At 40.0% G+C, this 26,200-nt stretch overlaps 1 protein-coding gene across 1 annotated transcript in view; it reads left to right on the top strand.

Annotated features, from left to right (window-relative positions):
- Positions 1-26,200, top strand: part of LOC122790537 (extracellular calcium-sensing receptor-like) — a 190,531-nt gene that overhangs the window by 10,078 nt on the left and 154,253 nt on the right. Inside the window, exon 2 of the mRNA XM_044058086.1 lies at positions 8,435-8,726. Within this exon, the coding sequence (XP_043914021.1) occupies positions 8,435-8,726 (292 nt within the window). The remainder of the gene's footprint in view (positions 1-8,434; positions 8,727-26,200) is intronic.

The raw sequence follows: 26,200 nt of genomic DNA on the forward strand, positions 1-26,200 counted from the left end.
TTCTTTAACTCCAGCCAAAGTAGCCCGCACAACAACCCTAAAAAGTTTTGGAACACAGTTAACAGAATCCTGTATCCCAGCAAACCACCAACCCCCAACCCCTTCTCTCTCAACACAGTCACAGAGACTGCAGCACTTTTAAACAAACACTTCATAGAATCAGTTCAAAAACTAACACAACAAAGTCCCACTGCCTCTTCTCTACCATTACCTCCCAGTCCCTCTTCCCCCATTACTTCCTCCTTTCAACCTGTTACCACTGCGTTCATCAATACACAATTGAATAAACTCAAAGCTTGTTCTCTCTCGGTCGATAAGTTACCCCCCTATTCATCAAAATCACTGCCAATTCAATTGCTTATCCTGTATATATCTTTATAAATCACTCTATTACCGAAGCCCTTGTCCCTGACATTTGGAAATCCTTTTTCACAATCCATCTCCATAAAGGAGGCAACTCCACAGACCCTTCCAACTATCGTCCCATAGCCATTCTCTCCCCACTCTCCATAATTCTTGAGAAATGTATCCATACCCATCTACTTAAGCATTACTCCCACCCAACATGGATTTAGACCCAACCACAGTACATCTACTGCACTACTTTCTTTCATGCAAACTGTAGCAGAAGCCCAGGACAATAACCTCCTAGTTTCCTGTCTATTCCTTTATCTGTCAAAGGCCTTTGACACAGTCTCTCAACCCAAAATGCTATCCAAACTTTCTGATCTCCACTTGTCTACCCCTTCTATAAACTGGTTCTCTAGTTAATTATCAAACAGACAACAATCTATATGCTGGCAATCGGTCACCTCTCCATTCCTGCTCATCAACAACAGTGTTCCCCAAGGATCCATCCTAGGACCCCTCTTGTTTAATATCTTCAGTAATACACTACACACCACTACTAACCTCTATGTACTCTTACAATACGCCAATGATTCAGCTCATATCACTACTGCCCACAGCATCCCAGAACTCCTTGTACGTACCCATGACACCTTCACCTCCATTGAAACCTGGCTCACTGATAATCAACTAATAATAAACCCCCAAAAAACAAAGCTTGTACTTTTCCATCCAAAAAAAGGATTAATCTTAAATCCTCCTTCTCTATTACTTCACTTAACAATACTACCATCAGACCTGAACCCTATACTAAATTACTTGGTGTAACTATCAATGATGAACTAAAGTTCAACATGGATATCAATCAATGTATAAAGAAAACGAACCAAAAACTTGGACTTCTGTACTGTAATCATAAACTACTCTTACCTCCCACCAAACCCTCTCTTGCTGTATCTCTCCTCTTACCCTGTCATCTGTATGCAGCTCCAGTACTCGCTACCCTTCAGTCATCTCTCCTCACCAAATTAGAACAAACCTACCACAAAATAGCTAGATTTGCCTCCAACCAACCATATAAATCACACCACTGCCTCACTCTTAAGTCTTTACTCTGGTCTGAATTCCAAAAACAACTTCTTCCACAATTACAATTACACACTCTATACTCTACAACCCTACATCCTGTCCCTTCATCTCAAACCTAATATCACTCTAACCCCCATCGCCAGCTTTGCACATCTGACAAAAATCTTCTCAACATCTACAAACCAATAAAAATATTGGCAAATCCCTTTAAAAATTCTCTGTTGCTCATACCTGGAATGCCCTCCCCTATAGTATAAGAATTATCCCCCATAAAGCCCATTTTAAACTCGAATTTAAAAACTACCTACTAAAGACCTGGCCCTGTCCTTGTCAAACTCCTACCTGACATCCTACTGCTCTCCTCTTAATTCCTGACTCCCTGCATACATCATATTTTTCTATTTGTCTCCCTAATGCATCTATTACTGTAGCCCTATACCCTTGTTTGTCTTTCGGCTTTTTCCCGGTAAGGGGTCACCACAGCGGAACTCCGGTCCGCTAAGGATTGGCAGTAGATTTTTATGAAATGCTGAGGTGCCAGCTCGACACCCAACCTTCAACGAAGGCATGCCCTTTTATGCATGCATGTCTTTCGAATGCTACCCAACCGCGGGGAGGACATGCAGACTCCACACAGAAGGCACTCCCAAGCCAAGCTGAGAATCGAACAGGAGAACCTCTTGCTGTGAGGTAACAATGCTACCGACTGTAGCCCTATACCCTAATTCTTGTAAATACTACTGTACATGGAGTTATTGCTGAAACCTGTATATATTTCTGCATGTGGACTTTTTATTGCTGTTCTATAGTAACGCTATGCAACTTGTACACAACTCTGTAAAATTGTGCTTATTTTTTTATGTATAACAACTTCATATTTTACCTTTGTAAATATATCTATGTTTTTTATATTGTGAACTGTATCTAGTGCTTTTCTCTTCAGGTCTCCACTGAAAGCAGGCCCCTGGCTCAGTTGGACCAACCCGGTTAACATATGACATAATATATAAAAAAATAAAATCTCAAATCAGCACATGTAGGCTACAAGGAATCATGATGCACTTGTCTGGTTTGCACTAATGAAGTCAGCAAGTGAAACCAGTTTGCAATGATATGTTTGTTCAAGCCAGACTGCATTATAAGTTTGTATTAAACTAAACATTTGCTTCAACCACTTCTGCTTTGTGTTATTTAGCAGTCGATTTGAAAACCTAGTAATTCTGAGTGCTGGTTTGTGTTTGAAGAAATATAATACACACGGACACAAACACACACACACACACACACACATATATATATATATATATATATATATATATATATATATATATATATATATATATATATATATATATATATATATATATGGTTCCTATTATTTTTAGCAAATGCAATGAATTGCGACACTGTTTAGTCAAACATCATTACACAAAATGGTAAAATACAGAAAGCACTAAACAGCAATTTTTTTCCTAGGGGAAAAAAATCACTGGGCTGTTTTCATGACTTTGCCATTTCCTTCACTGTGGTGTGATCTCGGAGTTGGTATATTTAAGTAGGGTGGTGTGGGGGACACAGATCCCCCACATTGGGAGGTGTGGTGGGAGAAGCCCCCCCCACTTTATTTTGTGTTTTTTTTTTTTTTATTTTTTATTTTTAACAGATCAGCAATATTTTTCCCTGGGAAAAAAAAATCGCTGATCCGTGTGTTCAGCATTTTGGTTTTTCGGTGATTGTGGGTCGATTATAGAGTTTGCAATTCATTTAGTTCGCTTATATAATATAGATCCTATATATATATATATATATATATATATATATATATATATATATATATATATATATATTATTGTCATCAATATCTATGCCCCTCTATCTGTCTGTCTACAGTATCTATCTGTCTAGTTATACAAAATGTGTGTGTGTGTGTGTGTGTGTGTGTGTGTGTGTGTGTGTGTGTGTGTGTGTGTGTGTGTGTGTGTGTGTGTAAGGCAGGATATCAGTTGACTTCTCCAACAACTTTTCTGGAATGACGTATGAGCATGTTATTGCACAATGTTACTTGTTATGTTAGGACATACTGATTCTTGTTCAAATGGCCAGTGTTTAAAACACATACATTTGAATTTAAAGTTGTTGCTAAAAATTGTTAATTGGAGGTAATTACACATAGACTATGAGAATTTATTTAACCTAGTTATTTGTCTGAGAAGTCGCACTGCACTGGTGGGATGCTCCTTACATGGAACAATATTCAAGGAAGTTTCAAAAGTACACGCCCTGCTATAATTAAGCAGATTTCTTAAGTAGTTTGCATGATTTTCTGTTACAGTTTTGCACCTTGTTCCTATGTTAACTACATGGAAACATTCAAAATCCAAATAAATCTCCACAGTTCCAATTGTAATAAATCCAATATGCAGTTCAAATGACAATAAAACACTCAATATTTATTAAAAGAAAAAACAACCGGTAAGCGCTTTCATTCATAAAGAACTTCTTCAGACCTGGTTGTCACACATACAAAATTCACATTTATAGTTTGTTCAAGTCACATGACACAAAACATTAGCAGTGTTTTAGCCCTTTCTTACATAACACTGCTTTAAAGTTTTCCATATCATTCATACCTGGATCTGCACCTGTGTTTAGCCTCACTTGCCAAGCATATTCTTTCCAGTTTAAATCCACTTCATCCTATCTCTTGTCTGCATTTAAAACTTGGTCAATAACAGTAAAACGAAAACCCACTTTAACTCTGTTATGGCAGTTAACAAGATGCCTTGCTAGGGCATTAGTTACATCCAGTTTTTCAACTGCCCTCAGGTGCTCATAAATTCTGCGATGGAAGCTGCGTATAGTTCTTCCTATGTAAAATCCATCACAATAGTTACATAATACTAGACACACAATGAATTTAGACTTGCAGTTGTAATTCCCCTTGATATTAATAGTAAAGTCCCGAGCCTTTACTACTATTTTATTCCCCAGTACCAAAAACTTACAACAATTGCAGTCTTCACATCTTGACACCCCATTATAATAGGAGTATTACATTTCTTGGTTTCTAAAAAATCCTTAAGACTCTTCCCTCTTTTTGTGACAAAAGTAGGACTCTCATATAAAAAAGCACCAAACTCTTGGAAATTCTTCAAAAATTTCCAATTATTTATGATGATCTGCTTAATACTGTACATATCTACTGAATTTTCCAATGTACAACTCAGATTATAATCTACTCCTTCACTATTTCTTTCAACATCCTTTACTGTCCCTTTCTTCCTCACAGCTTTAATTTTATCTATTGCTTCACTTATTACCACAATAGGGTAAAATTCTCACATTCTTCCAAAAAATTCTCATCTTCATCAGTGAGTCTATTTATTCTATCAAGCTGACCAAACATAATATTATTTTTCAGGTAATTCACACTAATTCTACTTCTATTAAAAGAAAACTTTAAATGGAGTGTAACAGAATTTAAATATTCACAGAATTTCAACAATTCCAACTCAGAACCTTCCTAAAAAAAAAAAACAAGGTTCTGAGATAAAATTAAAGAAGAATTTCTAAGAGTTATGTGCTTTTTTTATATAAGCTTTTTTTGTGTGGAGATATGCGTGAATGGGCATACCTTCATTGAAGGTTGTACGTCAGAGCTGGCAACTCTGCATGTAAAAATCTACTGCCAATCATTAGCGGACCTGAGTTCCGCTGTGGCGACCCCTAACCAGGAAAAGCCGAAAGACACAACAAGGTGCTTTTTTATATGAGAGTCCTATTTTTTGTCACAAAAAGAGGGAAAAGTCTTAAGAATTTTTTAGAAACCAAAAAATGTAATACTCCCATTACTTATAATGGGATGTCAAGATGTGAAGACTGCAATTGTTGTAAGTTTTTGGTACTGGGGAATAAAATAGTAGTAAAGGCTCTGGACTTTACTATTAATATCAAGGGGAATTACAACTGCAAGTCTAAATTCATTGTGTATCTAGTATTATGTAATTATTGTGATGGATTTTACATAGGAAGAACTATACGTAGCTTCCATCGCAGAATTTATGAGCACCTGAGGGCAGTTGAAAAACTGGATGTAACTAATGCCCTAGCAAGACATGCTGTTAAATGTCATAACAGAGTTAAAGTGGGTTTTAGTTTTACTGTTATTGACCAAGTTTTAAATGCAGACAAGAGATGGGATGCAGAAGTGGATTTAAACTGGAAAGAATATGCTTGGCAAGTGAGGCTAAACACAGGTGCAGATCCAGGTATGAATGATATGGAAAACTTTAAAGCAGTGTTATGTAAGAAAGGGTTAAAACACTGCTAATATTTTGGGTCATGTGACTTGGCAAACTATAAATATGAATTTTGTATGTGTGACAACCAGGTCTGAAGACGTTCTTTGTGAATGAAAGTGCTTACTGGTTGATTTTAGTTTTAATAAATATTGAGTGTTTTATTGTAATTCCAACTGCGTATTGGATTTATTACATGGAAACATTCCCAGCATTTCACAGCTGTACCTCTATATTTTATCCTATGCCTGTTTCTCTTTTCATGTGTGGTCTATGTTGTCCTCATTTTCCATGTTTTTCTCTATTTCCATGATAGAGAAACCTAGATTTTGAGGGCCAATAGAGAATATTTGTTGCATCTACATTAAAAGAAACTTTTCATTGCAGATGTAGAACCCTTGCCCACCTTGTCTGCCTTTATCACTGGTTGATCTACAGATTCTATGTATCTACCAGTTTGGACCTACAACAACCCATGTCCATCTCTTTGTAAATGAACTTATAGCTGTGATTTATTCTTATATACATCATTTTTTTTATCTATGATCAGTTCTGAGCAGCTGTTGTAGTCATCACCATCCATCCATCCACAACCCCTTTTTCAATTTTTGCATGTGGGATCGTGGTGTCACTTCAACAATGACAATCATCTAAAGCCAAATTTCATACCACTAGCTGGCTAGCAATACCACAGTTTTTCTTCCATATCACACATTTGCACAGACACTCACATTTATGGCCAGTTTACAGTGTCCATTTCACCTACTGCATAATTTTGGAATATGGGAGGAAATTGGAGCACCCAGAGGACACCTACACAAAAGCAGGGAGGCCTTATGGACTCCACACAGAATGCACCCCAGCTGAGAATTGAAACAGAGAACCTCTTCCTGTGAGGTGACAACCTTATCTGTTGCTCCAATGTGCTACCCAAAATTCCAATTATCACCATCATTTCTGTAAAATATCACTTTCCAGTACTCCTCTTGACCCACCTGCCTTGTACCTTCAACTTGTGTCCTCTAATTTTCATGCAACCATTCCCTTCAATAAGTGTTGGCCATGTGGTTTCCATGTCCAAAGTCCCCCATCTCTTAATCTGGCCCTGAATCTGATCAGGTCTGAAGTTAAAACTTTAATAACCCATTCCTTGTACACATGAAAAACAACTTGATGTAAGTGGCAGTTTTACTTGAAATGATCCAGTGCAACATACCTAAATGTATTTGCCATGAAGGTGTCAGTACAGCAGTGGATTGTGAGTGTGGTTTAGCAGGAGGTGATGCATGACATGGCGGATGACATGAAGGCTGGAATATATCAACAGGCACTGCAGGCAGTGTAGCAGGAAATGACATATGTCCAGAAAGCGGAGATATGAGATGTAACACATAAGCATGTGTATATTACATCGTACCTATTAACATTCTGGGCATGTAAGATGTATACACAGGAACATTCTGTGAGATGCAGTTTCATCTAAGATGGACCAATCACAGCAAAGGGACAAATGAGCAGCACTGCAGTATCAGATGCTGTGCTATCTGGCAGGAGATGGCCCAGGCACAGGTGAAGCCCAAAATAACTGCAGTGTAGCCGCAGGTGATTTTTGTAGTCTGGTAATAGTAAGAGATATCTGTGTTCAGTGAGATATTGTGACAGCTCAGAAGGAACCTAAGGCTGCAGGCTGAAAATGTGAGCTGGCAAATCAGACTCATCACAAGGAGTTAGTGATCAAAGTGATCCATTGGTTTGCCTGAATAGAGCTGACTGTGGTGCACACTGAGCAAGTACATCATTTGTTTCATCTCCAAGGTTTAAGAAGACAATTCTGCAGTTTGAAGAAGTTACAGTGAGTTAGCTCTGCAGCAGAAACTCTCAACATTTTACACCATTTATTGTTGTTGCTCAAATGTTTTATGTGGTCCCATGATGGTAATATTTTACTTTCTTCTTTAATAATTCAGCATTTAATTAAAAAGAAAGGCATAACAAGTCTGTCAGGTTTCATGACACAAATAAATTCACTTATAGGTCAGCAGTGTTAAGGGAAGGTGTGCTGGTATAAGCAATTTGATATATTAGCATGAATTTATATAGAAACTTGGGTGGGGATTCCTCTCCTTGCTCACAGCTTACTGAAAGACATCTCATATAATGTAATACATACACAATTCTAACGTATCCTGGCATTTTCATACTGAGCAATTATGTTTGCCTACCAACTATTGCGCACAGACATTTGGTCATACAAAATATCACTGACGTGAATTAGTTTTTTAAACTTTGAATCATGGAAAAAATAAGGAAATAGTAATGTTTATTTAAGCTGATCATAATCAACTTCATCACCTCACCATGGCAACTCACTTTATCCAATTCTAAGCTGGTGACCTCATGATACTACTTCATGACATCATTAACGTTACATTTACTTTTTAGTAATATAGTTTAAGACATGTATCTGATGCATCTGGCAGTTGTCTAGATTCACTAAATAATTCTTAGGTTAATGTTTTATTGTAAAAATTCTATATTCCACACAAATACCACAAATTCAATGCATCTGCTGAAGCAGTGAGGAGAAAAAATGTGAAAAAATCTAAGAAGCATACAAAGGCATGAAAATGAAGGTGAAGGGGTGTGTGAGTAACAGTGAATCAGTCAAGCTATTTTCTAAACATTTTATTTTGTTCTAGATTCCGTTATTTAGCATTTGGCTGGGAACAAGCGATGGTTTTTGCTATTGAGGAAATCAATCGAAGTTATGACCTACTGCCAAACTTTACTTTGGGGTACCAGATATACGATTCTTGCTATGCTCTGATAAAATCTTTGGAGGGGACATTTTGGCTACTTAATGGGCAAGAGAAGTCAGTTCCAAATTATTCCTGTCGCTTACGTTCACAGCATTCAGTGATTATTGGAGACTCCTCATCAGTAAGGGTTATTCCAATGGCTAGAATCCTGGGGCTCACCAGATATCCACAAGTAAGATATAATACATAACAATTTAACAGTTTTCCGATGCATATTTTTGTTGCTTTCACATTTTGTTACTTCCTTTGTCTCTCTCTCTCGCTTTCTTTCTCTGTTTTACCTTTACTGTCTCTGCTTGAGCTTTTAATGTTCATACTTGTTTTGCTCACATTTATTTTTCCCTCTTGTCATTTTGTTCCTGCAACTCTTATATGCCATTCTTATATCACTATAAAGTTGTCTTTTATTTCCACTGCTAATTTATATATTTTTTTATTTATTAAAGTTGAAGCCATTATACCTCTGTCATTCATAATGTACAGTGTTGGCCAAATTAATAGAAATATTGACAAATGATGGAGATTTTTTCATTTCTTTAGTGATTTTCAGTCTGGCTTTTTCAGAAATTCACAAAGTCATTTTTCAGTTTACTAATTCTTTAAGAAAAAGCTGTTTAGCATGAAATTGCTACATGTTACTTACCTACTTAAAGAGAAATGACATCATAAGGACATGGCTCCAGAGTCTTAAAAATGGGTAAACTGGCTGACTTAACACCACAAAAGCATGCAAAGGTTGAAATTCTGCTCAAAGAATGTGTTCTTGGATCAGAAATTACTAAGAATGTCAGAAATTGAATACAGGTGAAGAGCTGTTGCCCAGATGATCTGGCAGATATGGTCAGAGAAGGTCCCCAACTCCTAGGGATGATTTGTATGTGATCAGAGAATGCCATAAGAATCACAAGGCATGCAGTAGACAGCTGCATGGGATGCTGGAACAACAGGGTTTTACAGTGAGTTCCAGAACTGTTTGACGGAGACTTCTGTACACCAAACTTTGAGCTTGCTGACTTCTGAAGAAACAGAAATTGTCTAACCAAATGAAGGCAAAAACACTGCAATGGAGAAAAGAGTTTCAAAACTGGTCAGAAGAAGATTGGAATGGGTTGTTTTCAATGATGACAGAATGATACAGTGTTCGGATCAGCAAGTACAATATGTCAGACAACAATCTGGAGAGCAAATTGGGGTACTAGATATATAATTCTTGCTATGTTCTGATAAAATCTTAGGAGGAGACCTTTTGGCTACTTAATGGACAACAGAAGTCCATTCCAAATTATTCTAGTCAGTTGCGTTCACAGCATTTAGTGATTATTGGAGACTCCTCATCAGTGAGGGTTATTCCAATGGCTAGAATCTTGGGCCTAACAAAGGTCGACAAGTGATAAGTTTTCTTAAGGTTCATGGTATTGAAGTGTTATCATGGCTGGGTAACAGCCCAGATGTAAATCCAATAGAAAACTTGTGGGCTATTCTGAGGTCAGAGATAAAGAAAAAGACCATAACAAACAAGCAGGAACTGAATGAAGAACTCATTTTAGCTTGGTCATGCAATGCTTCTATGACTGATCATTGCCATGAACTTGTTCTTTCTATGTCTCAATGAGTTAAATCATTGCTAATGGCCAAAGGGTCATTCACAAAATATTAGAACATTATATTAGAACATTTTCGAATACAACATGAATTATATTGTTTGTCGTTTCATATACTCGTATTGAGTTATATGGTGAAACAACAATAAAAATAAAAATAATAAAAAACACAGATTTCTATTAATATGGCCAACACTGTATTTTAAAACTTTTTTTTATATTTTTTCATTGCATATACAGTTATCAGCCTTAAGAGGAAATGCCAATCATTGCATAACATACTAAACTACTCCCCAAAATTTGTCTTTCTATGTTTTGCACTCCCTGTCTCAGTAGAATTAAGCTCTTCATCTTTCTGCTGCCTTACACAGCTCATTTCTTATCCTTGGGAGGGGAGATCCGTATTGTCCATTACTTGCTCATTGAAGGATAACCTAAGAAGTGGAGAGTAGAGCCATCTGAGGTCATGGGTATTATAGGTTCAAAGCTTAACCCCTTCTCATATGTCCATCATGAGCTCAGGGTTTGGAGTGCTTGGTGTATTAGTGAGGATATGTCACTTACTCCTGTGGGTGATGTAACCTCTCAGGACTGATGTGCACCTCTTGAAGCCAAGTATTGGATCTCCTGTTACCAATGGGAATTCTACAATGGGATATGCATCCAGTCATATCACCATGCCTCCACTCAAAGCAATGTAAGACAACAAAAGCACATCATTCCTCTCTTTGCCCATACCAGCTGCAACAGGTTCCTGAGCTACTAATGAATTCAGATTATCTGTGTCATAGTCGTGGCTGTATCTCTCTCTGCCAAAAGAGCTTAATGGACCTTGCAGAATATGCTTTGTTAAAAATATATTGTTACATGTCTGCATCAATATAGTTATGAAAGCCCATTTTTTCCAGCATATGGTATTTCATAGTCTTATCTTCGTATGTATACTTAATTCCAGATGAATCAAATAAGTTCTTCAGTTATCATTCCAAAATATTAACCAGCATGGCTTCCTTTATACACAAAAACAGCATTTCAAATACCTCAAAGATAGCACATATAGGTATAATATTAACATTGTTCTGTTGAACTGATACCTTCTCATAATATTCATGAATAAAACATTTTTGTTTTCTTCCGTATAACGTCAGTGTATCTTAAGTGTACAGAAGAAAAAATAAAGAAAGCAAATGAAGTTCTTAATTGTAGTGGGATATCACTGAAGGTGTAGTTCCCCTCCACAGTTTTTTTTTTTAAATGAAAAGTAAACAAGAACATAGCAACAAAATTTTAAAACTGTGAATATATTTTAGGTGGATGCCTAGGTACCAACAGCACCCTTGTATAAATCTTACTCAATAACAGCTTTTGCTAAAAAATAGCCATAATTGAAAAAGCAGGGGATGTGAGCCAAAATGCAAGTCATCAAATTAATTCAGTCAACATGCAGTTACTAGTTTTCCTGAGATAAGAATTTAATAATAATTAATTTAGGGGTCAGTAGACAAAATCAGCACAGCACAGTAAAGAAATTATTTTAACTCTTCATTTTACAAAAGCTGTCAATACTGCTAGCTAGCAAAGGTAGCTGTGGAATTCCATTTTTGGTTATGCTTGCCATTTCTTTAATGGAGTGGCAGAAAACATTTATTTATTTAATTGCTTGCTTGTGTTTTACATTGTTGTGTGACTCAAACAAATCCCAGTACTCCTGTAACTAAAGAAACTAAAGCTTAGATGTATTTTGCACCAACTTAAACTGTGGTAAATAAATTAGGGTTTGATATTCATTTCCCATTGTTTTGCTGCCCACATGATATTCATTTCTTTTTATTATTTTTGTCAGCTTTACAAAAGGGGAACATTTACTATTCTTATGTACCTAAGTCATACTGACAAGAAATCTTTCTGCAATCTTTGGCCGCACCTTGTGTATTGATTTTAAATGAAAGTACCTATAACAACCGCATAAATAAATGTGGTTTCTATTCCATTATATCTCCTAAAGTATTTAATGATATTTGTATTGTGTCATAAGCATTAATTTCTTGACTTAATAGTAGACTTATTTTCTCCAGCTATTCTATCTGAACTGAACTGTCATTGCATCACTGGCTTTGAACATCTGGATTTTCCCAAGCATATCAATACCTATTGTAGAGCGAGAATGAAATATCTATGCTCTCTGCATATTAATTCTTATCTGTAGAGTGGGAACTAACAATCTCTTCTCCCCAAATCTGCCAGTGCTGGTGAGCTATGCGAAACTGAATATGATCCACTTTTTTCACGTCCTTTACTCTTAGACATGATTAATAATGTTTTGTCAACAGCCGATGCTGAGCTCTCTCATTGCCTTCCTTCATTACATCACCTGCTTTCATTTCACTAGGTTTTATAAATGATGAATTCTATTTACTAGTGTCATTACTTCTGTTCAGTAATGCTTATAAATGGTTACATTAGTCTCAGCATAGTCAGACAAGAACAAGATCTTAACATTTCCAGACCATCTTGCAGATTTTGTACTCATTTGTAAGTATCTCCTCTCCCATGTTGCTTGATGCTATCACATAGACACACATTTTTCTATTTGTTATTGTGGGTAGTTTTTAGCAAATCCATAAGAAAAGATCGCTCCTTCAATTAATGCTGATGTAGGCACCTTTTGCCTTGTCATGCCATTTTTTTTTTGCACTCTAATGTTTATTTGCAGACCTTTTTTTGACTCCATTTGTGAATAATTATTCTAGGTAGAAAAATCACATTGTAATGTGCCACATTTCCTCATGGGTACGTTAGTTTATCGATCTCTTCCACCTCTTTTAATTTTAATTTATTTATTTTATTTTGCATTTGTTGTCCAAGATACTCTGGGTCATGCAAGACCCCTTTTCAGCAGAGGCCTGTGGAGAAAAGCTTCACATAAGCATCACAGACATTATTCTTATTGTGGTTACTAAATGCTCCTTCATTGCTTCTTACCTCCATGATTCATTTGCATTGCTTTACATTTGGACCACCTGTAATTATTAGAAAAACATTCTCCTTTAAATATAGCTTACTCAATTACTACATTCATTTCATTTCATGGAGACATACTTTTTTGCATAATAATTGAAAGTCATCTTTAATGGAATTAAACTTTGTGCCATTCAATACTTTGTTGGACCAAATCTGATGTAGCTCATTCTAATTTGACAAACCATTGCTTGTATAGTTTTTGGGGTGGCTGCAGTGGTGCAGTGGTAAGCGTTGCCACCTCACAGCAAGAGGTTCGATCCTCCACTGGAGTACCTTCTGTGCAGAATCTGCATGTCCTCCCTGTGGTCGCGTGGGTTTTCTCCGGGTGCTCCGGTTTCCTCCCACATCCAAAAGACATGCTGTAGGTGGATTGGATACTCTAAATTGGCCCTAGGTGTGTGTGTGTGTGTGTGTGTGTGTGTGTGTGTGTGTGTGTGTGTGTGTGTGTGTGTGTGTGTGTGTGTGCCTTCTGTGGAAGGTTGAGTGCCGGGCTGGCAACTCAACACCTTAAAACTTCACTGCCAATCATGAGCGGACAGATGATCTACTATGGTGACCCCTAACCTGGAAAAGCTAAAAGACAAAGAAGATTGCTTGTATAGTTTTTGAATAGTCTGTGCTGAATTATGTATGTTAAGTTGTCTATCTCGCCTTCATTCTTGCTGGATGGGTTTGGAGCCGATCCTCGGCTCTGACTCGGCTTTCTACTAAAGCTCGAGAGCTATTTACTGGCCCAGCCACTGCCCATATCCCACCCAGACTTCCAGATACCCTGATCTCATTTCCGCTCCAGGCCTGGCAATCTTCTTTGTGTTATTTATTTTAAATATTTTATTATACTGTCTTGGTATGCTATATTTTCCTCTCCTGTTCCCTTTTAGAATTAGATTCTTTTGAGTTCCAATTAGAAACTTTTTTTGTTGTGTTTTTGTTTCTCCCTCGTTTCCCTTTAGGAGTTGGTAGTGTTAGGCCTTGTTTAGACATTTTCTTTTTTCTTATATAAAATATATATATATATATATATATATATATATATATATATATATATATTTGTTAGTAGTAAGGTAGTTGTGTGGCTATAGTTTTATAGTTAGTTATCTAGTGTCTGTGTGTGTGTGTGTGTGTGTGTGTGTGTGTGTGTGTGTGTGTGTGTGTGTGTGTGTGTGTGTGTTGTGTTTAAGCACTAGTTACTTTTTTCCCTTTGGTATCCTATTTTTTAATATGTCTAAAGATACCAAAGTTTCAGGTTTCAAGAAGTGTGACTTGTGCTGTCAGAAGATGTCTCTGACAGATGGTCACACTTCTTGTGTTTATGGCTTGGATCCCCTACACCTGCAGGACTCTTGCTCGGTCTGCCACGCCTTCAGCCTGAGAGTCCTGCAGGAGCATAGGAACAAGCTCATTTTGAGAGGCTTACTTAAGCCAGAAGCATCCCTGGCTAAGCCTCCGTTGGGAAAATCCTTAAAGCCCACCAAACCGTCGGCTCCCTGTTCAGAGACATCGCCGAGCAGAGCTCCTGCCTCCTCGTCGGTTCCGGATGGAATCGATGTCTCAAGACCTCAGTCGGCTCCGACCTTAGTGTCGGAACCTTCTCTGAGCTGAAAACATTCAAGGTCCCCATCTAAAGAGTCTGTCCGTTCGGCTCTGAGGTCTCCATTGCTTCAGTCGGAGCGAAGCCATAGGTCCCACTCCTCTTGGTCTTCCAGGCTATCCGATCATGACTTGGAGAGGGTGGTCAGTAGTCTCCTAAAGTCGCAGGTACTGGCCAAAATTTTGACCAGCCCTGTGTCTTCTGCAGTTCCTCCTCCGACTCTTCCACTGTGTTCGGAGCTGGAGCTCATTGGGGCTCAAATCGTAGGTACATCAGAGCCGATACCACACCTTTCAGCTCCCTCGTCAGCTCTGATCTCTTCGTTGGTTCCGTCTTTGGAGGGATCCAAGTGCCGAGACTCCCTCATCGGATCCGAGGGGGTGAGTGGCATCAGACCCTTGTCAGACCCCATTTTCCCTCTCGGGGCCTCGGCGCAAGTGAGCTTGGCCCCGACATCGGCCTCTGAGCCATCCCTCTCGGTGCCGGGAGGGGTTCATGTCTTTTTGGAGCAGGGACCCTCTTCTCTGCCTGATACGGGCACCTACGAGGTCATGAGGAGTGTGCTGACTCCTGTGTCAGCTCCACGATCGGCCCCTTCGGCTCCTCCCCCATGGTGCCTGCATCAGTCTCTGTCTACCCTCCTGACCCCAAGCGTGGAGAGCAGGTGCTCCAAGTCACCCCATTGGGCATATCTTCTTCTTCCAAGGCCTCCACTGATCATTCAGAGGAGCCCCCTTGGAAGAGAAAATGTAAAAGGAAACATGTTGACTCCCCTGAGTCAGTTATGTCTGATACCGACTTGGAGGATTCGGAAGCGTCCCCAAGGTCCCCCTCTGAGGATGTCTCCTTTTTAGACATCCTTGAGATCCTTAGGCAGAGGGGGAACTGGACTGCCCTTAACCCTTCCAAGGAAGAGTCAGTGTACCTGGATGCATTAGGTTCTCGCCCTTCCACCTCCTGGGTGTCTCCACCTTTCGACCCGCTCATGGAAGTGGTGGCTCTGAAGGCGTGGACAGCCTTGGACACAGTGGAACCAACCCACCCCCCCTGCAGGCCCACTAAGTTCATCACGGCCCCATCTGACAAACAATTTCTGACAAACGGGGTCCCTGATGATGCCATGGTGGTGGCAGCGGCCACTAAGAAGGAGTTGGCTGACCCTTCGGTACCTGTCCACCCAACTAATAAAGAATCTAGGACAATGGACAGGTACGGAAAGCGGATGTTTTCTTCAGCGACCTTTTCCATGCGGTCGCTGAATTATCTGTGCCATTTCACCTGCCATTAAAGGGATCTTCTCAAGGAACTGGTCGATACCCTTCAGGATACATCAGCTGCAAGGTCTCAGGATAAGATTAACTCCCAGCTAGTGACCCTTAACTCTATAGTCAACTCCTCCATGCGGCTCATTTCTTATGCAGCCAATGAGGTAGGTAGGGCTGCAGGGTACAGGCGTGGCTTTGAGGAGACATGCCTGGATACGGTTATGTAACTTTGCTGACCCCTTTAAGGCATCCTTCACCAATACCCCCTTCGTTGATTCGGCTTTGTTTGGACCACAGGGGAAGGATACCCTTACCAGGTGTGAGCAGGAAGGCAAGACTCTCTGTGCCGTGGGAGTCCATTTTTCTACTCCCTCTAGACCATACCCTAAAGGTCAGAAGAGTGGAAAAATGTGGTTTCAGAAACCCCAGGTAGTTGTGTCTGACACACGTGGCAAGTTTCCCTCCAGGGGTAGAGGAGGAAACAGTAATAGATGTTGCCCAAGGAGCAGACGGGGTCAGCAAAATCAGGATAGCAGAGAATCCTTCTCTGACAAACCCTTTCAGCACCCCTGAGGGGCTGCCCAACTGTCCACCTTTGGAGGCAGTCGGGGGAAGATTGTTACTGTACCCAGAAGCCTGGCAAATCCTCACACAAGACAAATGGGTACGGTCTATCATATCCGAGGGTTACAAAATCCCCTTTGTCCACACCCCTACACAAACAAACAGGTCCCTTCAAGATGTTCCACCCGGTCTAAGGGAACAAGTAGTACTAAAAATTTCAAAACTGCTAAACAAAAGGGCCATCCAGCCAGTCCCAGCAGACCAGCAGGGATCCGGGATTTACTCCAAGTTCTTTTTGGTACCAAAAAAAACAGGGGACTGGAGACCCATTTTGGATCTCAGCAGGTTAACAAATCTGTTCAAATTACAAAGTTCCAGATGGTCATGCTTCAGTCCATTCTACCCTTTTTGAGTCAGGACAATTGGGTGTGCTCCATAGACCTTCAGGATGCGTACTACCATATCAAAATGGACAGGCACTCCAGAAGGTTTCTCCGCTTCCGGCTGGGAGCCAGTCACTATCAATTCAGAGCCCTGCCCTTTGGTCTCACCACAGCCCCCGGGGTGTTCACCAAATGCATGGCAGTGGTTACGGCTCACCTGAGACGGTGAGGATTCCAGGTGTTTCCATATCTAGATGACTGGCTCCTAACTGCTTCCACCAGGCATCAGCTACTGCAAGCCAAGGATTATACCATCCAAACTTGCTCCGAGCTAGGTATCTCTATAAACTTTGAAAAGTCTGCATTGTCACCTTGTCAATCTATAACCTTTATAGGCGCAAGATTAAATACAAAAGAGCTGTCTGCAAAACTTCCCTTAGAAAGAGTATCAGACATTCGCCGACATGTCCAGACTTTACTACAGTGCAAGAGAATTCAGGACAGACTTGTACTGAAAACCTTGGGTCTCATGGCAGCAGCAATCAACCACATTACTTCCCCTGGCTCATTTTCACATGTGGATCCTTCAATGGATGCTTTTTACACAATGGTCATTTCAGCAGCTTCCAATGTCTCACAACATAGTAATCACCCAATCGTGCAAAGACCACCTTTCTTGGTAGATGGTCTCCTCTCAAGTACTTCAAGGCAGACCTTTTGTTCTTCCTCCTCCTGTTGCCATGGTGACAATGCATGCCTCCTGATCAGGTGGGGGGGGGGGCATTTTCAGGGCAGGACTGTCCAGGGCACTTGGCAACCTATTAGAGTACCACCTGCACATAAATGTCATGGAGATGAGAGCGGTACTTTTAGCATTGCAAGCCCTTGAGGACTCTCTACCCACCGGGACTATTGCAATTCAGATGAACAATATGTCTGTAGTGTGGTACATCAACAAGTAGGGCAGAACCAGGTCCTATCCCTTATGTCGAGAAGCACTCAGACTCTGGCAGTGGGTGATCTCCTCTCAACGGTTTCTGATAGCAACGCACATCCCTGGGAAGTCCAACGTCATAGCAGACAGGCTAAGCAGAGCTATTCTCATGCCTCATGAGTGGTCTCTCAATCAGTCAGTAGGGGACAAAATTTTCCACAGATGGGGTCAACATTGCTCAGACCTTTTTGCAACCTCTCTCAACAGCAAGTGCAACGACTTCTTCACTTTCTTCCCCCTCCCCAGCCACTCCCCCAGAGATGCTCTAGTTCACGACTGGCCCCGGGGTCTTCTGTATGCACTCGCACCTTTTCCCTTAATTCGAAAACTAATTCAGAAAGCGACCAAATTGGGATCCAGGATGATCCTCATTGCCCCTTACTGGCCTTGACAAATTTGGTTCCCATTCCTGCATCATCACCTGCTGGAGCAGCCCTGGAATCTGAACCCAGTGCCAGACCTCTAGGTCCATCATTCGGGTGGGCTGCACCAATCCTTTCAGTCTCTCAACCTCACAGCTTGGTTGCTCCACTTCCAACCTTAGCCAGGCTTCCACATATTTCTCAGCCAGTGCATGAAATCATCCTTTCTTTGCACAAATCTACTACCAGAAAGACTTATGCTAGTAAGTGGAAACGTTTCTCTTCCTGGCCGGAGGCTAGAAATATAGATCCCTTTACAGCCCCTGTCCATCACGCTCTAGATTTTTTGGCAGAACTTTTTCGAGCAGGTTCCTCATCTGCCACCATTAGGGTCCAGTTGGCTGCTATCGCTAATTTCCATGCTGGCCTGTCAGAAACCAGCATCATGTCCCACAAACTTTGTAAAGCCTTTCTTAAAGGGACTATTTTACTTAGACCCCCTGGTTAAAGATCCCACACCTCTGTGGGATTTAAACCTGATATTAACTTCCTTGATTCTACCTCCTTTTGAACCTGCAGCCTCCTGTTCCTTAAAATTACTCTCCTGGAAGACTCTCTTCTTAGTAGCCATCACCTCAGCTAGAAGAGTGTCGGAGCCTCAAGCCCTCTGTATTCATCCTCCTTATCTTGTTTTCCACAAGGATAGAGTTTCACTGAGGTCTAATCCTTCCTTTCTACCCAAAATACCTTTTGAGACAAACCTGAATCAGGCTATTGTTCTTCCTGTCTTTTTCCCTAACTATTCGAACAGAGCTGAACAAATGTTGCACCAATTGGACGTTCACAGGCAATTACATTTTTATTTGGATAGGACTAAACAAACAAGAAAATCAGACCAACTCTTCCTGTCCTATGCTGAGGGCAAGCATGGCCTGCCAGTTTCTAAAGTAACCTTATCCAGGTGGTTGGTCTCTATTATTACTTTGATTTATCAACTCAGACATAAGGAACTCCCCACAAAACCAAAAGCTCATTCCACCAGAGCATTAGCTAAGTCAGTAGCTTTTCAAGCAAGACTACCAATGGAATCTATTTGTGCTGCAGCCACATGGGCCCTAAGTAAGTATACCAACTCCGAGATCACACTACAGTGGTGAAAAGGGCAGATTTCAACATTCTGGATGACTGGATACTTACCCTGGGTAATATTTCGGCAATCCTGTTGTTTTGTTAAAATGCCGTTTCAGCAATCTCATCTCAGAGAGTTTGTTTTTGAGTAAATGGTTTTCTTTAATTTGAAGTAGATCCATATGCACACACACACACATATATATATATATATATATATATATATATATATATATATATATATATATATATATATATATATACAGATATGTATGATACACACACACACACACACACACACACACACACACACACACACACACACACACACACATGTCTAAGTCTGAAGCACCTCATTGTACTCCCATACTCCATGGTACTTCAGTCTCACAATTATTAGTATAATTGACAGAGAAAAAAGTGTAAGTGTAAAAGGCAGATCATGTCTCCTAAGCCTGATAGACTTCTTTGAAGCAGTCACTAAAGCCATAGGGTAAGGTGGTTCACACAGCCTATCTAGATCTCGCCAAGGCTTTTGATACCATCCCCCACTCTGGAATTATAGATAAATTCACTAAACTAGGTATAAATCCCTATGTCACAAGATGGGTTGCCAACTGGCTCATGGACAGAACCCACACTGTGAAAGTAGCAGACTCCAAATCCAACTTCAGACCAGTGACAAGTGGACTACCACAGGGTTCAGTCCTGGGTCATCTCCTGTTTGGTACCTACTTCTCTGAAGTACAGGCTAACACAGAAGGTCTTTGGCTAATGAAGTTTGCAGATGACTGAAAACTGGGAGCATTATCAAAACTCCTAGCGATGTGGACATCCTACAAAAGGGCCTCACTGAGACAGATGCCTAGTGTCAAAGCCATGGCCTCAAGCTCAATGCCAAAAAGTGCATTGTCATCCCCTTTGGTAAAAACTCTGTACCCATGAACCACCACATAGGCAGTAGTCTACTTAACACCAAAAGTGTGATAAGACCTTGGGACACAGGCGGACAGTAGTCTCTCCTTTGATAATCACATTGCCACAGTGGTAAGGAAATACTTCTACATGGCATACCTCATCACAAAAGGTTTCTCATCCAGAAAAAAAGAGGTCATTGTTTCCCTCTACTCATCACTCATTAGACCCATTAAAGAGTACAGCACCCCTTTTGGTGTGTATCTCACAAGACATCTGCAGCAGCTGGAGAGACCACAGAAATACCTCACAAAGAGGATTAATGGCCTCAAACAGATACCCTATGCAGACTGTCTCAAAAAACTCCAGTTTTACTCCGTCGCATATCGCCTACTCAGAGGCGATCTCTGCCTAACATACAGAGCTATGTCAAACCCAGAGCTGTTGGACATGCTCCACTTAATGAAATCCCAATCTCTCTGAACTACACGCTGTAGGGACCTAAACCTTGTCACCACAAAAAACAGAACATGCTGGAGAGATAGATTCCTGTCCCAGAGACTTCCCATACTCAGGAACAGACTACCTATCTATGTCAAACAGAGCTCCTCATTAGCACTCTACAAGAAAAATCTTGATGATTGGATTGGAAATAGGAAATTCACCCCAGGGATCACTTCTGTGGCCCTGCTCGACAGGGGCACAGGAAAATAATTTTCTTGGGTGGCGAAAGCCATTTTACCTTTTTGGCTAGGCTTATATAGGCCCTAGGGCCAATAGCCTAGTACCTACCTATGAACCTATAAGATGTTATGGGTAGAAAACCCCAATTTCTAAGGATGCAGGGTGTGAAAAATCTCCTCAGTTTACCCCACACTGCCACACACATAATGTTATAACAGCATTATGCAGAACTTCACATTTCACTGTTTAACTGTTGATTATATTTAATGTTTTGATTTTGTGGGACTTACAATTATTGGTTTCACACTTCTGTTATGCAGCCATATGAAACACATATAGGCAACACTGACAGACTCCCATGACCAAATCAATATCTGTGCATGGACAAAGTGATTACCCATTGCTCCATAGTCAGGAAAGAATTCCCAGTGCTCCACCTGAGCTCGACTCTTGGATGAAGTCTCATTTCCAGTATACTGGCATATGAGTTTCCCTTGTAGCTGAGCAATGTTGTCCCTCTGTATCTGGAACAAGACCTCCTATTACCATTTTTAAAATTAGCACCACTACCCAAATTTTACATCCAGAGGTACTATCCTTACCTTCCATGTACACTTGAAATGTATCAGTCACAGTATACAAGCAATGTCTAGCACCTTCAACATTTCTTCATTTAGGTTAACCATTCTTCCAAGTTTCTCTCCAGCCTGCTTCTGGCATTGTGTTCTCAGATAACATAATGCTCATTTAATTCAAATATTCATCTGAATATTCTTTCTACCCCTAAATAATGACATGAATCAAGGTCATAGCTTTTTCACCTTCGTGTTATGCAGTGTCCCAAGTCCTGCTCCTGAATTAGCAGGTAGTTTGACACACAAGATCTTAATGTCATGTTCCTGGCAGGGTCACCTTTGGCAAACTGGTCTGATATAAGACATCAGACTATCAGTGACCCAGAGTGCACCACTTACAATAAATTTGCTTAAGTAATCTAAGAACTTTGCCTGACACAAGAATTTTTGGACCATCAATTGAGCCTGACATGGGGAAAACCTTTGCTGATGAGCATGCTGTGATCATGTATCCCATTAGGCTAGCCAGATTCATCCCCAAAAGGGTGTCTGGATCCACGTTTGGCTCATGAGCTAAAAGGCTAGGGGTAAGTTAAATGCAATACCATTCAAAGTGCAGGCAACAATAGGAGGAAATAAATTAAGTATAAATAAATAAATAAAAAAAATAAGTATAAGAGTAAATATATCAGCATATTACTTTCTCTCTGCTGCTATAACTAATGTCAGTGTCATAAGCAGCTGAACATTCTGGAGTGAGCTTGGGTGACAGAAAAAGCTGGAGGCAATATCACCATTTAAACAAAGCAACAAATATGTTAATGTAGGACCTCAGCATTACAACTCTTAGCAGGAACGCCATCTAGTGCTGTTTAATACAAAAAGTATAATTTCTCCTCCCTTTCATTGGCATAACTCTGATGGTTAGCATTCATACCCACACAGAAAACATTATTATCACCTAGCCAGAGATACAAAGAGATAGAATGGAATCATACTTTTAGAAATGGCAGTCCATTGGAACTTCAGTACCTACAGAACAAAGCACTTCAAAATAAGTGCAGCTACAAAGACTGCATATACCAAAAACATACTCAAAATACTGCAGTAGTACTGTGCCCCTGAACAGCATAAGTAGATGGAGAGTGCCATACCCAAGCAGATAGGCAATGATATGTCCAATCTAGGCTCTATATATGTAATGTATAACTGAGAAAAGACATGCCAGATGAGGAGGGGAGTTTCTTATTTTTTACTGCAACTCAACATCATGAAACTTAGAACGATGAGGCCATTAATGTGCATGCACTCAAAACTGCTTGCCAGGCTACTTACATAACAACATGCACAGATGCATTTACATATAACCACATGCAACAAGCATTGACACATATCCATGTGCCAGATGCCCTCACAGTTAACCTTATGCCAGATGCACTGATGCATAACCCACTACCACGTACAGTCACAAACAAAACCATGCCAGGTGCAGTCACACACAACCATATGCTAGGTACACTGAGAGGTAACCACATTCAGAGGTGCACTTAAATGTAGCCTTGCACTTGATACATTAGTCCTTAACCTTGTGCCAGATGCACTCACACATAACCACATGCACAGCTACATATGCATGTACAATATCCTTGTGCCAGATAATCCTTGTGCCAGATAAACTCTGAAATAATCACATGCATTTACACATTGCCCCTTATGCCCAGAATATTTACACATTATCTTGTCCCAAGTGCAGTTAAAATAACCTTATGCAGAAGTGCAATTTCAGTTATCTTATATCTGGTACACCTGCACATAATCATGTGGTAAGTGTATGCACAGGTATTATCCCTGGTACACCTACACATAATCTTGTGGTAAGTGTATTCACAGGTATTATCCCTTGTATACCTACACATAATCTTTTGGCAGGTCCATGGACAAATATCAACATGCACAGATATACTTACCCTTATGCTCAGACACAGTGCATTCACATATAACCTCATGACTTGTGCACTCACACATGACAACATGTACAACTGCATTTCACTTGGCATCATGTCTGGTACACTTATGTGCAAGCTTGTGCCAGCTATATTCACTCATAAATATATGTCCACATGCATTTAGCCATATCCTCATAACTATTGGACTTGCACATAACCCTTCATCAGGTGTACTCGTATAGAACTACATGCAGAAGTATATTTACATTTAACATCATAAGTCATACACTTACACACAACCTTGTGCAAGACACATTCACACTTAACTGAATGCAAAGTGTAGTCTTACACAGCAGCTCCTACAACTTTTATTTTCTCTCGGGGAAAGTCAGTGGCCAGGTTACAACAGAGTATTCGAACTAAGAGCAACTGAAGTACTTCATCCTGTTGTCCTGGGTTTGGTTCTAATACTCTCAATTCACAGATAGAGCAATTCAGAAGTCACTAAAACAGACAATGAAGGGGAAGAGAAATTCTACTGCTGCTGGAAAGATACTTTTATACCTATTAGGTTTATTGGAAGATAGATGGATAGAAAAACAGACAGACCTACAGCCTGCCAACCAGACAGACAGATAGAAAACTGAAAGCTCCATAGACAGCACTTGGATATAATGATTTAACATAAGTCTTTTCTCCTTTAGCCTTTGCAAGGTGATTTATTCTAGGTATTTCCCCCTTATGTTTGATATCAGGCCACCTCCCTTCATTGGACTTGAACCCATTAATTCCCCAGAGGTACAAGGAAACACATTGAAGATCTCCTAGGAGTAGAGCAGTCTAGAGAATCCATCACCATGGCAGATTTTGAGGAGTTTTGGTGCTCTCATTTGCATCCTACCAATGTGAAGTCTTTTGTGGGTGACCCTAATGCCACCCCTTGGATGGTGGAGTGGGCACTTACATCACCATAGAGACTGCCTATGCCAGACTAACTGCTCATGTTATGCTGCCACATGCATGGTCATCAAATGCTACCATCACTGGCTTGGGTAGTCATACCTATGTCATCCCTGCACCAGCAGTTGCCCATATGACTCCATCACTGCCCTCCAACAAGTATCATGGCTGGGAACAGTTGCTAAGGCCAGCAAGGACCAACTCCTCCCACCTGGATGGGTACGGATACACTCATCCTCCCCTGCTGTACTGACAAGTGTCTGAACCAATAGTTCAGCTCAGATCACCAGGCTGTACTTAGCGCTTTACCTCTCTATGCTACCAGTGCAGCTATTCTGCAGGGACATTTATCATGTGCTATGAATGCTGTCTCTGGGGGTTGCATTTATATAGGATTCATTGCTAACACTAATACACAGTGTGACTCAGCTTCTACACACAAATGAGTATGGATTCTTTTGAACTGTTCATGTAATCATTAATCAGCTAAGCAGGACTGTCCATGGAGATACACGAGTTTATATCTGATTTTGGGTAGATATAAAGTCGTGTACCACTATTGTTATATAGCTGTAGGGATACATTTGTAGCACCATTAAATTATTATATTCTGGTGGCTAGTGAAATGTCTTTTGGAACTTGCCTGATTTGACCTGCTTGCCATTTCAAAGTGATTTCACCAACCTCAAATGAAGAGCAAATTTTCTGTTCTGGACCTGATTTTATCCAGTTGCCAGTTTTGATTTCTGCAACTTTGTGTCAGCATGTAATTTGTAACATTTTATTAAAAACCATTATTTTTATTTATTGTTTGTCAAAAATTACTTGTAGTGCATCCATTGCCATGATTATGCTTTGAAACTGGTAAATATACCAGGCTGTTTATCACCTTTCTGATGTCAGAAAGGTGCTTAACAAGCTTTTGTTAAGCACCCCATTGGCACTGCCAAGCACTAGTGCCATGCCAGACTATTCACAGTGTTCAGCCACCAGAAGAGAAGAGCATCAGGAAGCTATTAAGCACTTCATTGAAAAAATAATTGTTAGGATCAGGTGGTGTATTACAGACCAAATTAAGTGTGTACTAGCTTCTCTGTGATTTTCTTTGGTGGCTGCTCTCTAAGTAGAGATGGTTAGTGTGTTATAGCTTTTTAAACTGCAGCTCATATATAGCTATCATGCTGTTTTTTTCTTTAACTGTAGTAGCACATGGGAATAGGTAAAGTTCCATACACTGCAAAAAATATGATCAGATGTTTTCTACCATTACCCATGATGGTATGTGTCCTCACCATGGAGGTAACCTTTGCTGAATCTAGGTGAATTTCTTGGCATTCCTGTCGCAAACACATAAGGTCATGTTTATCACTGAGGGAGAAATACTCTGTTATATTATACACTGTTGTTTTAACATGTGGAATTAGTAGGCTGAATTTTATCTCAGATTTCTATTTAGTATCAACACGGCTATCATTTAATTCATGGATGCATGGATTAAATTTTTACATGTTAAGGGAAACTGTTGAACCTTTATTTGCAAGAGTTTGCATTCATGCATAGTGGCCTTGATATTTATTTTTTAAAGTCTGAATATATTTTTCACTTTTCATGTTTATAGATAGGTGTGGAAGAACACAAAGTCAGACATATTAATTTG

Source organism: Protopterus annectens, chromosome 16.part0 (assembly GCF_019279795.1).
Source record: "Protopterus annectens isolate FY-2018-M chromosome 16.part0, PAN1.0, whole genome shotgun sequence".
NCBI classification, from domain to species: domain Eukaryota; kingdom Metazoa; phylum Chordata; order Ceratodontiformes; family Protopteridae; genus Protopterus; species Protopterus annectens.